The 18,670-nt window shown below is 41.7% G+C and overlaps 1 protein-coding gene across 4 annotated transcripts in view; it reads left to right on the forward strand.

Annotated features, from left to right (window-relative positions):
* Positions 1-18,670, forward strand: part of cacnb2a (calcium channel, voltage-dependent, beta 2a) — a 62,821-nt gene that overhangs the window by 8,794 nt on the left and 35,357 nt on the right. The window contains exon 1 of one of the 4 annotated variants that reach the window (XM_020647522.3): positions 2,527-2,786. The exons of 2 other annotated variants lie outside the window; for them this stretch is intronic. In XM_020647522.3, the coding sequence (XP_020503178.2) occupies positions 2,739-2,786 (48 nt within the window). In that variant the 5' untranslated portion in view covers positions 2,527-2,738. Of the gene's footprint in view, positions 1-2,526; positions 2,787-12,816; positions 13,840-18,670 lie in introns of those variants that run through there. One more of the 4 variants, XM_065948750.1, reaches the window with a different exon arrangement.

Genomic DNA, 18,670 nt, shown 5'->3' on the forward strand with positions numbered 1-18,670 from the left:
CAGCAGCAGGTGTGTGATGATAACTTCTCAGATGTGGGGACAGGTTTGGATAATATCCCCTGATAGATGAGACCCCCTTCTAACTGTTAACTGCAGCTCTCTCCTTTTTCTAATGACGCCTTTCCATCACAGCAGACATATGTCAGCCGGTGAATCATGGGCAGTGAACTAAAGAAGCTTCACTGTTGATGAAAGAGGGGTGCCAGATTTACGTCAGGCTGAGCGTCTGTCACACCGAGCGGGAGATATATAGATACTGATACCATCACGGAAGAGCACAAGGCTTTATAACAGGGTACATGCCGTCTGCACAGGGTCTGCATGCATTTACCAAAACAATTCTGTCATCTGTAGACTTTATATTTAAACTGCAAAATGGTTGGAGGTACCAAAAATGTGTGATATTGGAGAGGCCGTGTTTCCTGCAGGAGATAAAGGTGGTAGCTAAGCAGACACTTAACATTTTTGTGACATGAAGTAACATGAACACAAATCCAAAAATAATGAATAATACAAGCTGTTAGATAAACCTGAACTCCCTTCTTATTTAGGAAGTGCTTTTAAAGATCTGAGTACATCTGACTGTAATGTGAAAATCATTTCATCAGGAAAATCAACTAAACAGAAAATAAGGTCTGTGGGGGAAAAGGCTGTATTGTATTTCAAAATAAAAGCAGGGTTTAATTCAAACAGCAAGTAAAGTACTCTCAGTTTAAGAAAGGACAACATTTCAAAATAAAAGCCTAACAATTTCTGTTTTTAAAAGCAAAAAAATGCCATTTAAAATGTGAATAAAAATGCGATTAATTGCACGATTGAAAAATGTAATCGTTTGACAGCCCTGATATGAATATTTGTAAGAGACATGTGGGTTTGTCTTATTTTCTTTGTGACAAATACAACCATTGTTTGGTACATTCATACAGATGAGAAACACTCATAGAGTGTGTGTTGTATCAAATGAGACAAGCAGCCCTTTCCTTGGAACGAGTTTTGGATTCTCCAGCATCAAAGCAGGCTCTGTGCAATATAAAGATAAACAAGCACATAGTTCATGACACTGACAATGCAGGAAGTATGGAGAAGGCCACAACTATGAGGGCGTTGATGCAGAGTAAAAGACACTGATCAAGAAAAGGAGTACTTCAAATAATTCATCATTTCAAAACAGTTTTACTAGAAAGCACCACCAATGCATTCATATTCATGTTATTCAAATCGAGTTTAAAGGAAGAGTGTGCATTTTTTTGATCCAGTAGATGTCACCCTTGAGCACCAGCATGAAACCAAAGCAGGCTAATGTTAACACACTTTGGTTAACTCATCCCGTCCATGTAAACACAGCTCCAACACAGTTTTTTGCAACATTACAGCAACTTATCACTAGAGCCTGACCGATTAATCCGCCAGCCGATAATATCGGCCGATATTAGCATATCAAGAAGTGTCTATCGGTATCGGCTTATTTGATCGCGGAGATGCACTAATATTACCAGAGTTATAAAGCAAATAGCATTATTGTTAGCAAGGTATAATAATCAAAGTCATTGTTAAATCATTAAAATTCAGTCCTTCATGCTGTGTGCTCTTGCTCAAATGCCCTTGTTTTCACATTAGACTAAAAACCACTGCCATGCTGTGTATATGAATATTAACTCTGCAGCTTCATCTGTGTCTTTCACTGAATGCTGATATATAGATAAAGAGGCTATTTGCTCTTCTGGCTGACACAGCATTCCCAAAGCCTGTCACACTGGGCTCAATCACCTGAAAGCAGCGAGGACAGCCAGGAGTTGTGGAGGAGCACTCTGTCATGACCGAACCTTGCAAGCAGCATCCACTCTGCCTCACAAGCAGAGATGTGCCGCACATGAAACACACTCTCTGTCACAAGAACGCATGGTGCAGTCTCTTCAGCAACCAGTAGCTGTCTCAGCCTCTGTTCTGAAGGATAAAGCAATGCAGATGATGACTGAAACCGGACTTAAAGGAAAAAATGTTGGAATAGAATAAAGAGGTGATAAAATCTGAGATGAAAGGGGAGGAAAACTGCAAAGAAAAAAAAAACCTGGATGTGAAGCTTTTAAAGCAGATGAACCTTAAGATAAAAGGGGTGGAGAGGCAGAGAGTATAGAGGCGGCAGCGTCCATTAGGAAGCAAGGGACAGCGGTCAATAAAGGACACTGAGAACTCCTCCTCCTTCCCGTGCTGAGAGGAAAACTTGTGTGTGATGATAAGTGTGTGTAAATCCACCAGCAGCTGAACCAGTCTGCCAGCCTGCCACAACACAGCAGCACTGCAGAGGATTTGGCAGCCCAGAGGACCTGCTGGAGCTGATACAGATTTTAGAGGTGGGGTAAACAGTCGACTTGGACGTGCACCTCGCTGTCAGCTAGTGGACGCTCTGCTACAACAGTATGAAGACAGTTAGAAGATGAGGAGGAGGAGGAGAGGACAGCGAATCTAAGTTTGGGAATCTTTCTAAATTGGAGGGGATTTGGCTTACACGTGGGGGGAAGGGGGACACATAGGGGTCTGGTGTAGAACCTCTGCTCCCTCTGCTCACTTCTCCATCAAGGATAACCTCTGTCATCTCCACACTGCGTCTCTTGGTGGTCTGCACCCCCCACCCCTCTGTGGGCCACGTGTGCAGGCATGGACCGAGGCTGAGCGAATGCTGCTGCCTGACAGGGAGTCTGTGAGACGGCGGTCTGCTCCTCCCCGCCCTGGTACCCTTCATGCCGTGCTGTGGGCTGGGCCATCGCCGGAAAGCACAGCTTCAATATGTGAGTTTAAGGCTTTGATGATGATTTATAGCGTGGGGGTTAAAGGAGAGTGTGTGCGTGAGAGATTAAGAGGAGCCGGCAGTAGCCAGAATGTGCAGATTAATGTGCTTAAGGTGCTTTGTTATGATTGTTTCATGATGGCAAGACTGTTTGAATAATCCACATTTTATTTAGGAATGTATTCCATCCATACATGAACAACTTCAGATCTCATTGTTGCCTCCAGGCTGGATGGTCAGTGGACACCTGCCGGCTTTCTACCTTAATGTTAAATCCTGCTAGATCTTTCTGCAGGATTAAGCAGAAATATTTCACTTGCACTGTCCTGGCAGTTTTCTGCAGGGCTCTGTTCTCACATGCCGACAGATATGATAAATCTTTAATTTCATATTCATTCCAGGTTTTGGACAGCGAGCCAAGGCTGTAATGTTTTTGAATGCAGAGGGCTCACACTGACTGCAGGCACATGCTCTCGTGACAGTTTCACTTTATTTGGCTTAGCTGGTTTGTGTCATGCATCTGCTGTGTTTCGGTGTCTGGAATGAAGAGCTGAGTAAAGTGAGGCCACAGTGAGTCCACTGCTGTTCTTGAGTATGATGAAATGCAGTGAGAGGAAAATGTGTGTGTGCTTCTGCTAAAGGTAGGAGGACTTGTGATGATACATGCATTTTTAACTGCACTGTCCTTTGCATATTTCATATCGCCACCCAGCTGTGGTGAGTTTCTGGAATTTTAGAGGCATGAAGCTCACAAGATGGTTAAAAAAAATGTATATTCCACATATGAGCAGGTTGAGCAGCACAGAAAATAAGAATGTTTTGTCCCTTCTACAAGTAATCCTCTAGTACTGCAGATAAGCATCGCCCACACTGATGATGTTTTACCACTAGATGGCCTTGTTACACTTTTACACACAAATAAAAAACCCACTATTTTAACGCAGAACGAAAGTGATTAAACACACTCAAAGCTCAGAAAGGAGGTTTCATAGAGAGTAAAAAATGATTGATGTCATCACCAAACGTTTTTAGATCAAATTCATTGGACAAAATGTTCTGCAGAAGCCTCAAACAGAGATATCTCATTACAGAACAGTCCACTTAAATGACATTATCTTGCAGCTTGAATTTTTAATATGAGTCGTTGTCACCGCTTTGCAAAACTTGTATTTAGTGCAGCTACATCATAAATCTTAAAAAAAATAATAATAAATACTATAATAAATAATAAAATAATAAACTTCTGCTCATGCAGCCCGTTGATCCAAGGACATCAGAACCTGAATTAATGTATTTTTCATTGGGGGGCAATTCCTTTAATTACACTTAAATTCACTTGTTTCTTCACATTTTTTCACAAGCTTAAACACACTATGCTACGTCTATATCTATATCTATATCGTCAACAAACAGACTGAAATTAATGTCAGTACTTGTATTTTTGTGCTTGTCATCACAGCTTGTGGATCAGTGTCAGATAAATATTTTACTGCATGCAGACCTGAAGTGTGTTTGAATACGATCTCCACAGAAAATATTCAGAGTGAGCGATATCATTGATTATTGAAAGTCAGCAGGATGTTTTCTCTCAGTCTGAGAATCCTACTTATGCATTAACACTGTGAAAGTACAGAACAAGATGTATCATGTCGGTCGCCAAAAAAGCATTTCTGACAGCTGTTTTAACTTTTTTTTTTTTCACTGAATATGATCTCCGACTTTATTTTTCATTCTTCTGCAAATATGTAATCATATATTCTTTACACTGTTTGTAACAGTCTTTTCTGAGCCAGTCAGCCTGATACTGTCTTTATGCTGCTTCACTAGTATTAGTAAATATATTGTACTTTATTGTATTGATTTATCCCAATTCAGCAGTTTAATGCGAAAAAAGGCATAAACTGGAAATGTGTGTTTCAAACAAAATATAAAGAGAAAGAAACCCAGCTTAGGAGTTGAACCTGCAACCAGTGCAACAACGACCGAGCTAAACCAGCACCAATGTTTGCCATTTTTACCTCAACAGTTGTAAAAAGAATCAATCACACTCATAGTTGACTTTTACCTTTTTGTGAGTTGACTTAAATATTCAATAACTTATATAAGATGTAGATGAAGATAAGATGAAGATATATTTGCTGAGCAAACTATCACCATTTGGCCACAAATACCAGTTAAGCCCAACATCTACATAAAGTTTTCCTGGAAAAGTTTACACTAAAAGTTGAACCAGGATCCATCAAAGCTTAGCTCAACCAAACAACAGAAGAGTACACTGTGGATTTGGGAAACTGAGCCCTGCAAGTGATACAACAGTTGTGTCCTCACAACTCAGCCAAGAGAGCAGTGATTTTCTTTGGAGGAGCCTTTGAAAAGAAACCAAGACTTGTGGGCCCGTTATGACGCATAATGTCTAGAAATGTAGACGTTGAAGGGTCCAGCTTCTGAACTGGGAAACAGACTTCATCCCAGATGTTGTAGAAAAGGAAAAAAATTTGGTGGTCCCGTTTCACAATCAGGTTTTGTCTGACATGGGCTGCTATAGGCTGAATCAACATATACTGTACAACTGAGTAAGCTTCAATGATGAGTAGATTAATGTAGGACCAGCTGTTGATACTCCACACTGTACAATCTAAGCGCTATGTGTAGGTGTTCGCACTACTTGCTTAGTGGTTGTGTAGTTTCGGTGTCAAAATTGATGTAAGATTGCCAAAATCTCAGATTTAAACCGTACTAAGAAGTCAGTCCAGTAAATGTAGTCAGTGCTGACCTTGAGAGGACCCCAGCTGCTGTGACTAGCATACTCTTTCTTTGACACTGCTGCTCTCACGTGTTTCCAATATAGAGCACTAGACTACCAGTTTACGTCTGAAATGGGGCAGAACACAATTTTGCTCCGGATGGAATGTGGATCAGCAAGACCCAGCCGGATGAGACCCTGTGTGACGGACTGAGCGGCCAGTCCCAGACACTCCTCACGGAAACTCGGCTAATTGAAGACAGCAGTCTGTACTCCATTCCCCACTTTTTTCTTTTTTCTTGCCGTGGTGCAGCAGAGGTAGACAGCACTATTTACTGAATCACTACTGAAATCAGAAGACATCCATTGGAATGCAAAGTGAGTTTATCATGTAAATAGGGCATGCAATGCAGCTCAGCAAACTTACTATGATCAGTAATGTTTTGCAGATGGCTTTTCAATATGTAGTTTATAATCAGCGAGCTGAAATGTGCCCAGCATATTTCTTCATCTCTGTTTTTTTTGGCAAGACTAAAAGCCGTTACACACTCCTGTGCAGCATTTGCCTTTTGTATTGTACAGCCTCCTACCTTCACCAAAAAAAGCAAAGGGATTTTAAAACTCAGGCAGAGCCGGACCTAACCCACCTGGTGCCCTAGGCAAGATCTTACCTGTTGCCTCTTGTATTGCAACCAATTACTGCACACCATCACTCACAATATTCATACATCCATCTTTTCATCCATCATCCATCCAACCATTGATCCAGCATTCCATCCATCCATCCTTTCAATACATCAATCCATCCATCCATTGATCCAGCATTCCATCCATCCATCCTTTCAATACATCAATTCATCCATACATTGATCCATCCACTCCGTCCATCCATCCATCCATTGATTCATCCATCCATCCACCCATCCACCCTTAGAGACCCTTTATGGTTTCTACTACAATTCTGACAGCTGTTTCTCTTGAGTGTCTAATTTTGTTTGGGTGGGTTACGTTGGTAAAGTTGGAAGTCCGGTGCCCATCGAAAAATAGTTTATCTGCTTCTCAGTCTCTTTTTCTTTCTCATCTTCTTCTTCCTTATCTGCAACTGCCCCTTGCAGTGCCCGCCTACTTCTATTCCTTTAGTCTGGGCAATGCCAAGCATCTTGGCTTGGCTTGTTTAGCATGTTTACATTTGCTCTTGAGAATCAAGAAATGTCTGTAAACAGTGGTAAATGGTGGTTAATGGTTATAAAATAAGTTTTGGCGGAATGGGATTGTCAAAATCATTGGGATTGACCCTCTAAGGAACACAAATATGAAATGTTGTGCTAATCCATTCTGTGTGAGTCAAGTAAAAACTTGGATCTAATGGGATCACTTCACAATTGAAAAAAATGAGCAATAGCATTCACTGGAGGATTACACAAAGGATTTTAATCATTCCCTGAAAATACTGAGCTTTTGTGTGCGAGAGGTGAGATAATTTCCCATGGTGAAAAGTGTGACCTGGAATTCCCAGTTTTCCAGGCATTGGGATACCTGCCCAGGGAGGAGTGTCGGGCCAGCGCAGAGCAGACTGAAGCAGGGTCTCCTTGGCAGTAGCAGAGCGTTCTTTCACTTTTCCAGAGATTATTGAAATGTCTAGATACTGAGTAGCTAATTGGCCACAGAGGCCCGGAGGAATGTCTTAGATTTAGGTGGATTTTTTTTACTTCCTTTATACAATCCATCTGCTCACTTTGGGGCTGGAAAGTGTGATATATCTGTATGTCCCGTGTAGAATAATGCTGCACGTCTGTCTGGAAACACTGATGTCAATGAAATCATGTGCTGCTTTTGTGAACACTGATCCCGGTTCAGTTACGACTGGGCTACTTCAGTCCGAGTTTTAAACCCTCACTTGTCTGGAAATGGTGAAGTCATAGAGATGCAGCTACTTCTCAAGAAAATGTAAGATAGTGTCGAGGTGTTTTTTCCATGATGTAATGTCACAATGGTGAATCACTTAGTCACTACTGAGAGGGGCTGTCTGCTGGTTTGTCTGCTTGATAATCCCTAATGGGGGGGTACGGTTCTAGAGTGGTTTGAATGCAAACCACATAAACACAACATACACAGCTGGAGACCTTTAAAGCCTGTCAGTAATCCGATAAAAACTTTTACGCACAGAGTCCTTGCACTCTGAGTCCTATGCAATTTTTTTTTCTGTCTATTGCGAAAATTCTTAGTAGGAGACAAAATGAAGTCGTCAAGCTGTGAAGATGAATTTGTGGTTCTTTCACTTCTTGAAAAATCGAAATAGAGAACACTGGCTCCATCCACTCCTGAAAACAAGACTGAGTGAGGAGAGTTTCACCTGCTGAGAAAGTAGCTGCAGAATTATCCCCATCATTTCCAGTTGTATTTTCAGGATGTCAGTGGTCCAGTTTGATACTCTGCTAGCTTAACTGGAACCACACATTAATAAGATGACCACTAAAGTCCAAGCAGGACTTGATCTGGAACAGCAGCTGGTAGTATGAGGTTGGAACACTGCAGACATACACGGATGGATATGAAAAAAAATGCAGAATATCAAGCCAGTTCTGAAAAATATTATGACGGACAAATGTTTCTGAGCCAGTGTGCAAACATGATTTACACGACATGAGATCGTATTTCCTTTTTAAACGTGAGGCAATTTCAGTCAGAAGAAAAACAGACTTTGTTTGCAGGGGCGCCTCCAGGGATTTTGGGCCCCACAAACAAATTTGTGAATATTGAAAAAGAAATTAACTACTGTTACAGTTTTGTTTAGGGCCCCTATCAGTCACTGGCCCTTAGACGGCGTCCCTGTTGGTGTGCAAAGGCCTTTAGACTCTGACGAGCTGTCAGTTTTTGCCACTTAAAGTTCCCTAATGGTTAAACTTGGGGGTAGGGGGCAACTTATAGGGCAAATACGGTAGCAGGTTAATGGCTAAAACTTTCAATTATTTATTTATAGGGCAATCAATCGATGAAAGCTAAAATATAATGTTTAAAAATGTCTTCATAAGACTGTCTCTTTTCTTAAAGCAATATAAAGCAACCGTTTGGTTATTGTTGGTGTACCCAAAGACATTAAGAATCTAGACGAGTTTGCAGATTTACATTGAATCCCTACATATGAACACATATGCTCCCTCGGGTGGATGTTCATTTGAGCTTCATCTCTCTCCTCCTGCACGTTATATTGGCTGTTTCGCTGCTATCAGTGGAAAGCAGCTGCTTTGAGGGCCGGGGTGCCGTCATCCATTTTTGTTGGGTTTGCAGTTTCTGGCACGTCTCTTCAGTGATTCCATTTATTAGAGTACCGTTTTACTACAACACATGGCTTAAGGAGCAAATACGTCTGTGTTAGACTCGCCGCTGTTGTATTTATTTGTTGTGTATGAGCCATTAGGGTTAGTTTCAGGATCACTTTAATAATAATAATAATAATAACTTTATTTATATAGCACCTTTTAAAAACACAGGTTTACAGTTCCATTCAACACCATAACCCCTCGCTATAACTCCTTGTAAAGTACTTCACCCAGCGTTATTTGTCACTGTCCCTCTAATACACCTTGTTTTATCTCTATTGAGTGTCTTTGCTGCTAATCAGTAAAGAATTCACGGACAAAGATAGACGATCATGATATCATTGGACAGATGACGGGGCTGCGGGCTCATGCACCTCAGACGGCGAGGGCATTCCGGCCAAACAGAGCATCACTTATAACAGGAGCAGATGTTCTTTGAGGCCAATTAACAGCACAGGGATGCAGACAACGTCGTGCACCAGAGGAGGGCTGCCGACCCATATGGATGTGAGAGACAATTAATTAGAGCGTCAGACGTTAAAGACTGATCAGGAGCTGAATGAAGGCTTTCTTTAAGTCCCTGAACTCGTGGATCCAAAGTTAAAAATCTGTGTTTTTATTTTGTTATGAAATGGTTGCAAAGACAAATTGAACGGTGGATTGATATTTTCAAAATAAGAGGATGAAATTAGTGGTTTAACTTTAGCAGCTAAAAACGATAATCAATTATATATGAGACGGAGAATACAGAGCAGTGTTGAAAAGAGAATGTCTGATATGTGTTTTTATATGTTGTTTCTATTCCAGGTGACACCACTGATTGTTTAAGTTACAGTCTGTAATCCCCTTTGCCACCTATAACCTCTAACCTGGAGACTGTTGTTTCATTCAATTCAAATCAGCATGAGCATCCTCAAAATTCTTCCCTGATCTTTGACAAATAATCTGGATGTACATGTTGAAACACACAGCAGAGTGTGAGGAGTCATGGAGTCAGAGATGGAAAGATAAAAGAGAGGTGAATATGTTGAGTATCACAGAAGAAGAAATAATAATGAAGGGCTAAATTGTTTAAAGAGAGAGGAGATAAAATGTTGGATCAGAGAGCAATTTTGATTGGGAATAGAGACTGGTAGTCTTACTGAGCATCTTTTACTTATCTCTTGGCAAAGAGGCGCCATGACAACAGGTACCAGCTGGGGGAGGAGGAAATGCACCCCTGAGAGGGAGGTAGAGTGAGGAAGGGAAAAGAAAAGAGGAGGGGAAGTGAGAGTAAGTTGGTGGAAAGGAAAAGAGAAGAGATGAGGCAGAAAAGAGGGGAGGATAATGAGTGGTTGGAGGAAACCTACAGAAGGTCAATTACTTTAAAGTTTCTCTCTGCCACATCCCGTTTTGTTGTCCTGTCCCCCCCCCCCACACACCGTGTTCATCCTAATGCTTTTGTAAGCTCACCCTCGGGAGCTGGCCACAAAGATCTGCTCCGCGATTGGGCGCACACCGAGGCTCAGCAGGGCGGGGTTAAACCTTCTGGGATGTTTCATATTCATACTCAGCGTGAATACATAATCAGTCCATCAGGTCACTGTGTGCCGTCAGGAGGAAGACACTGTGACTTTCCCAGGTGATTCTTATGCGATCTTCACTTTTCTTTTTCTTTCTTTCTTTCTTTTTTTTTGCCACGTGAAGAAAAAAACTCTTGTCATTGTCCTCCTCTGCGTGATCCCGCTGACAGATGCTGGAGTCAGTCAGAGCGGGAGATTTGGGCTCACAGGTTTGCAGAGCAGATGACGACCTATGGCTGAGCGCGACATGCCCCGGTCATCACCCCTGACCCTGCATAGACCTGCCCACACGACAGGCTGTGCAGCTGAAATCTGCTGAGGTGGGGGGCTCCTCTCTGCATGTTACCGGCCCGCTCTCGTTGCCATGATCAAACACTCCAAGAATAAAAATGTCTCCTGGGTAAGTGAGGCGTGTTGGCAGAGTTTTCTCCTCTATTTTGGAACTACTTCCTCTTTCTGTCTACGCTGTGCTCTCCAAAACAACGAGAAGCCGTGTAACATTGTTGCATCCGAATTGTTAAGATTTTCTGCTTTAACGGATTATGTAGCGACTATTACAGTATATTCCCATTTGTTTTTGATGCTCCTGTGCCCAGTGGCTACTACAACGAGAGGCTTAGAGATTTAGGCATTATATAAGTACAAGCTACTACATGCCCACTTTATGAAATCTGGTCATCAGTCTGCCAACTCCGCTGATTTGATAAGAAATGTTGCTGATTAGACAAAAGTGACACACTGCAAGGAAAATGTTCATCTTTACCACCAGGTCCATAATGGGAGGAAAACTAGTATTTTTATATGTAACTGTGCTGCAGGTTTTCCAACGTGTGTGAGTTTGATTTCTGAGTCTTTGCCAGTGTAGACGGATCAGGGGAGATTAGAGTGAGAGTGGCTTTGGGAGGATGAAATCAGCTACTTGGGGGTGGGGGGTGTGTGTGGCTGTTGCGGGGATGAAATGATGTGATGGTTTACTACAGAACTTAGTTATTCTCTGTGACTCTGTAGTCGTGTGACCTCCAGCCACTCAGCTGGACCTCTTTGTTAGGTAATCTTATAAACTCTGGTTACTGTACGTGTACACAGTCATGGTGTGATGGATTCTCATACACACCATATGTTGTGCTCTTCCTAAACAAGCATTCCTGTTGGACACTGGGATGACTTTCTTTCTTCTTCTTTTTTTGTCTGGTATAGTCTACATTTGCACATATGCACAAATAGAGATGTACTTATGTGCTTTCCTCCGGAGGGAAACACTGCTCCACTTTCTCTCAACCCACCCATATGGCACATATGTCACGCTGCTGCTTTTCTGCAGCCCAGCTCTGTGTCCTCACTGTGAACCTGGTCGGTCCTGCACACAGAAAGCTGCATGGGAAGCTGAGTGTCTTAAAGTACCTCCGTGCTTGATAAAAAAAAAAAAAATGTGACTGTGCTGGCTCTCACTCCTAATTAAAACAAAAATCTCACAGGAATCAGCAGAGCAAATCCAGTTTTTATTTACATTTTAATGCTACTTTATTTTTTTCAATAATATAAAAATCCACTGGTAGAAAAAAGATACGTATAGACTCCAAAGTTCTTCAATTGAAACAGAAATACAAATTTAAAGGTAAAATAAGACACTTCTTGGGACGACTTGTGTTTACAAAGGCTTACGTACTTATTCCTGAAATATCAGCAGTCCGCTCCAGAACGACATTTGTATCAAAAGAAACACATAATGTCCCCTTTTGATTGACTTGTTAGTCTATAATACCCCGTACTTGGCCACTCCCTATTTAATCACCGTTTAAAAAAACCCTCTAGTAGTAGTGTGAACAACAAAGTATTTTTGCAGAAATAAATGATGAAGCAAATAAAAAACAGCACACACAAGTAATGTCAGGAATTCCATTGAATTCAGTTGCATCCTTCCTGTGTGCATTTTAAACTGCAACATAGGGTGTTGAAAATCGAAGCAGATGCTGAAGTGCATAATCCCGCAGTTCCTCGAGTGTCCACTAGAGGCTGGTTGCAGAAGCACAGGAAGTCACATACACACCGCATTAAAAAAGCCTGTTTTTACAGCAGAAATTAACATGTTTACAGCCTGGTTCAAAAAAAGATATTGGTCTGATTCATGTCTTGATTGTCACACACTGTAAGGGGGATGAGGTTTTTTTTTATAACGCATCCGTTTTGATTTTTATAAGCGATACACATCAACTGTTGCAAAAAGATTGTTTTTTGGGATAATATCTAGAATTTAAGCCAACACGTAAAGGGTTGACAAAATTATTAGAAATTATCCCTTTTTGATTTGAATATCGATGCTGCATTCATGACAGTCTGAGCATCATAGGATGCTTGGGGATTGTTGTATTAGTCTGGCCATCCTCATATCCAGCTGCAAGTAGTGCAGGGGTCGTCACATGTACCATTTTTTTTTTTGGTAATTCATTCAGACCTCCAATCAAGTTAATTATATGATTATGCTGCTGATAGCTTTGCAGCGATCAGTCTGCAGAAAATGCTGATTTGTGCCCTGCATTGAAAGGCCCCTGCTGAGTTCTGATCCCAGGTATCTAACCAATAAGCCTAATGAATTTGAGGACCAATGACTTTGTATTAACAGGGATGGGCAGTGGCATGCGGATTAGGACTCCAGATGGTGCTGTTACTGCCTGACTGTCTGTGGACGCCACGCATGTACAGCTGCAAGAGGTCACATGTTGTATTACAGTGATCAGCTCTGCATCTGCCGATCAGCATTACAAAGGCTTTACAATAAGACTGACTTGTACAACACCAAGTATCATATTTGTGGACTTTGAAAGTATATGTTTGTGTGTTTAGTTGTAGTGTGTGTTTAGTAACAGTGTCATATAGCGAGGCTGAACATGCAACAGATGTCACGCTATCAAATTAAAGCTTAATGCTCGGCCAGCTGAAGAAAAACACTTCAGCGCTAACCATGACACCACAGAGCTTAAACACTCCACTGTGTGTGTGTGTGTGTGTGTGTGTGTGTGTGTGTGTGTGTGTGTGTGTGTGTGTGTGTGTGTCTGCCTGTGCCCACGTCAGTGTGTGTGTGTGATCTGCTAGAGAGACTCTTCACTCCTCATGAGGCATGACACTTGCTGTTGCAGGAGCTCCTGAGGATGACCACAGCTTGTATTATCTACATGGCAACATGGTTGTATTTTGGAGGAACTTTTAGCCACTACAGTGTTTTTTTTTCCTTTTTGACTGAGGCAGCGAGAGGTTGGCTTTTTGCATGCCAGGCGTCAGCTGCTTGCACCCCTGGGTCATGGTACTCTGAACAAAAAAAAAAAAAGGAAAAGAAGAGGGATTTGCATAATTCATTACAGTCGCTGTGGAGCGGAGAGGCGACACAGGTGTTCCGGGCATTGCGGGAGAACGAGCATGTCTAAGAAGCCAAAGGTAAACAAAACAACAACAACACACTACCTGTCTTGTTTTGGTGTAAATGAGAGGCTTACTTCTCTGCCAGAGCTTGGACTAATAACTCTTCAAATGCCTCGGAGTGCTTTTTTTTTTCACTCTGTGCGTGTGGAGTCTTTGCTGTGTGCAGTTTCGCTTGTGACGGCAACGAGGGTGTCCCAGTCGATACCCTGCATGTGTGAGGTCTGTTCTGTTGGCCTTTAATGTGAGCGTGGTTTTTCATCATTTATCCATGCGAGACAGTTTCTGCCTTTTTTGATGCTCAGAGCGCTCGCCCGTAGGTGAAAGACAATCTGCAGGGTCATCTTTCTCGTGCTGAGTGGTGACAATGGGTCGGGTGAAATAGAGACTTAATCCTATCTCTGAAGAATGATTTAGATCAGAGCATTATTTAATCTTTGGCATTTTACACAATGTAGGGCACTGTCTGCAAAGCTTTGACTTGTGATCCTCTGACATTAAGCAATCTACAATATGTTTGCTTCTGACAAAATAGATCCCCCCCCCCCCCCCCCCCCCACAAACACACATTTTTATAATTTAAGTATTTTGGAGGCATTAAAGGTACCCTGTCAGTGGCACTCACCAAAAGCTGTAGAACATAGTTTTTACAGCTTTTATGTCATTTATTGTAGCACTAGCTGTCTGAGTGGTGGAGTAAACCCTTAGGTGATTGGTGCAACAGTGTGGTATGCAGAATAAGCCCTTAGTTTATTTATTTGTTATTTGTTTATGTTTCTCTTTCCTGATTTTGGTGCTCTTAAAATAAGCTAAAAGCTAAATAAGATAGCATAAAAAGCAGCTGTAAGGCATCGATGTCGCTCTCGGCTATAGCTCTCCCCTCTTTCGTTCAGCTGAAAGCCCGAAATGTTTCCAAACTGGTGAGGTTATATTTAGTTTTTTCTTATTTTCTTTTGCGAGTAGAGCAGCTGCAATCGTTTGCTCTTACAAAAACAAAGACTGGAACTCCTGCAGAACTGTAAGAAACCAAACATAGAATAATGAGGATGATGAAAACATGACAACACAAGCATGCTGTTTGTGAATGTGGCATTCAAACCACTGCAGATGGCTTGCTAGTAACCAGGTATAAGGTAATATATATATTGGATTGTTTCTGATGGTTGCAGTCTTCTTCTTCTTTGCTGCCTTTGTTATTTTATCAGGAGTTTACATTGTGCATTCACAAGAGCTGCAAAGCGACTTTGAATTAGGCTAACTGTTTATTACAATGAATATATTCCTGCACCAGGTCACATGACCATCTCATTTTCAACCTCACTTTCACACAGACGATATGTTAGCTTGTGTGCATGTGTGTGTGCTGAAACCGGTTTCAACAGTTTCTGACCATGCTACTTCACGTCAGTCATTTCTTCGACTTCTAAATCCTCTGATGGTTGAAAGGCCGGACCAGATTTAAATCGCCTTACTGGGAGAAGCAATCATCACAAAGTGAGTCAGGGGATGAAGTGGACACAAGCAATCACCCCTGTGGGCGTTTCTGTGTGCAGAGAATGGATCATGCCCTCCCTCAGTGCAGACATGGAGAGTACACATAGGAGCATGTGGCAACGCAACTGCTTAAACAGTTGGACTGCGTTCAAATCAGAAGCCTCCTCAGCAGGAGCAGAACAGCAGGAAGGTGGCTACTGTATGCTGTAAGTGAGGTGAATGCATCACCATGTGTTCAGAGGCTCTAAGAATGAAAATCTGACTAAAAGAAATCTGGATTTGTTGGTGATTCTTTTTCCATTTGTCATATAAAGATATCATTTGATCAACTTTTCTGCTTTCTTTTCGACTCATTAGACATTAGGGACTCTCTTACTTCTCTAAAATGTTATTGTCAAAGCGGTCTGCTTTGTAAGATGTGGTAATGACTGTCAGGAAGCAATACACTTAAGAATCTTAGTTTGTGTGTTTTTTTTTTTTTAAATGTACTAATTTTAAGTAAATAAATCCTTAAAGGATAAGTCTGATGTTATTCCTTTGTTTCCTTATTGCTGAGTGTTTTCTTTGTTTTGAAAATCTGATCCTTGTCTGTGCATCAGACATCTTTCTTAAGTCTTTAGCTGTGCTTGTTAGTGGCTTTTGTTATGCTTTGGACCGAGTCAGGCTAGTGGACTCCCCGTTTTCAGATTTTCAATGTGCACATGTGCAATAGGTACAATGCAGGATGTATGTATGTAATTGATGATAATGGAAGCTGCTTTGAAATGTTCAAATTTCCTTATTTATGGCCATGTGTGTCACACAAAACCAAACCCCCATCGCTTACTGACCAGATATTGGTCTGTTAATATAAATAAGTTAAGATCCCATCGTGTTCACAATACGTTTGTCTGGGTCTCTTGATCCAAGCTCTCGTTCATCATATCAGTGTGTCACCATAAGGTGGTGGGAGGTACTCTCCTCTGTGAGTGTGAATTCATGTTTGCATACAGTGAGCGAGTCTTTCACCCTCTGCCTGTGTTCGCCTGACTTGTGCGTGACTGTATTGGTCACAACGGTCCCAATTTGCCAGCTGAAGAGTTTTTCCTATGACTCCATGTGGGGCAGCTGATGCGTTGATGTGTTCAGCGAGCGTGAAGCCACTCAGCACCTCACACTCGCACTGCTGCCGCCAACCGCCGTCCTCTGTTGTACATGTCAGCGTTTCAGGACTCATCAAGTCTTTGCTTGCACTCGCTGTCCAGCAGCTCCGACATGATCCTCATTCCTCTGGGCATGCTCGACAAGTTTTCTTTGTCTCCACTGACTAAACACATCTTGGGAAGGGTAAGCTTTACTTGTCCTTTGATCTCTATAAAGTTTTGCCTCATCATGTGTATGATGTGTGCACAGGTTCAGGGTACTCTCAGGTTTACTGCACATGCTGGTCAGATGCCCTTTTGTGGAGTGCTAAAGAGAACAGCTGTGTCTTCCTCTATATCCATCTCTTTGTCTTACTCACTCTTCCCACCAGCTTCCTAATGTTCCCTCCTTTCCTTTCTCATGTTGTCTGTAATAACTGATGGTCCAGGCTTGTGTGGCCTGCTCTGTGCTGTAGTGAGGTAACCTCAGACACATGGTGTCTGGCAGACCCTGGTGTTTATTTCTTTCAGACGTAAATCACAGTCTCATCTGACCCAGGATTGGATTCTGACATTTTGCATCAGGATATCTTCATGTTTAAATTATAAACATGTTGCTTCTCCCAGGTAACAAAAAAAGCCAAATGCAAAAAGTCTTTAAAGGTCTAGTTTCTACATTTCTGGAGTTTGCTCTCTTTCCAAGAGGTCTGTGAGAAAGTTAATACCACTTTCATGCCTGTGTGGTAAATGCAAAGCTACAGCAGGCTGCCACTTAGCCTATCTTAGCATAGAGTTTAAAAAAAGCTTGCCTGGCTAAGATGACTATCTACGGTGAGCCTTAAGGGACAAAATAGCAAGAGATTAACGCGATGAAGAAAAATGACTGCAATAATTTCAGAACTTAATTACTCAAGTAATTTGTTTTAGCTGACAGTCCTAATTAAAAACAGATTGTTAGCATGGCAGGTGAAGCTAAAATGTTGAGTAGTAGTCCCTGGATGGACATTACAAGTGACAATTCTGAAATGTACATTTTTCATTCAGGCGTTTAAATCACTCCCAGTCTGATTGTAGTGTTGGATGATCTTAAGTCTGAAAAGGAGGATTGTAAAGGGTCCTTTGCAGAATCAGTAACCACATTGCTATACTTGTTAAATTAGATATAACTGTTATATTTTAATAACAGAAAAAGGCTTAAGGGAAGGAGGGGATGGCGAGTATTTTCTTCCAGGGTAACAGAGAGATTTATCTAAGTCTTTCATCAAGCTCTTGAAGTCCTCCAAGGAGAGTTGAATTTGTGTAATGGCATTCTTGGCAAGGTAAAATGCCACTGGAAGGGACTTTCTGACAGAAACTCAATGATCTAATTGTGGTGTATGTTAGCCCATTAGTGATCTTTTAAAGATTACCAAACGTCCATAACCAAATCTGTGTGAATCGTGGTCTGATATATTAGCTTTGACAGGAAAAAAAAACACTGTTGATACTGTTGGATATTGTTTGTGTCTTTGACAAGATGCTTCGGGTCAGAAGGAATGCCATGTGACCCCAGCCCCTTTTTCACAGCCTGTTAAAGACGGGACCGTTATGAATCCATTATGTCTTGCCCTCTGTGTAAAACACACCAAGGCAGATTGATTGGGCAAAGTTGTTCCGCTGTTGAGCTGCGGTTAGGGGTCAGAGGCCATAACTAATTAAATGATTGAGTAAATAATTTAGCCAGCAGGACAGAGGAAGGCGATGTGCGTATGTGAAGCTTATACATCTTCATAGTGATTACGACTCTTCAGATGACTTATACGATTCTGTGGGTTAAAGGTCACATATTGAGTAAAATTCATTTCACCATGTTTCTTTAAGACTAATATGTGTCCCTAGAAACCCCTCCCCCAGGTGGGTGACCCTCCCACAGCTAGGTGTTTGTTCTGCCCTCTGAGTCTGCCTTCTCACCGTAAACAATTGCGCATGGAGCGAGAAAGCCCAAGCTGACAAAAGCCCTCCCAGAGAGGGGGCGTGGACAGACACAGCTCATTTACATTTAAAGGTACAGACACAGAAACAGCCTGTTCTGAGCAGGGCTGAAATAGAGGGGTTTGTAGGCATGATCAAATACAGGACCAGAGTGGATTTAGAACAAGAAACTTCACACACATGTTTTGAGGGGCTCTGAGAGTTATTTACACTGTTTGAAGAGGAGGAGAATATGTGACCTTTAAAATTTGTCGACTTTTTTC

The sequence above is a fragment of the Labrus bergylta genome, chromosome 20 (genome assembly GCF_963930695.1).
Source record: "Labrus bergylta chromosome 20, fLabBer1.1, whole genome shotgun sequence".
NCBI lineage: Eukaryota > Metazoa > Chordata > Actinopteri > Labriformes > Labridae > Labrus > Labrus bergylta.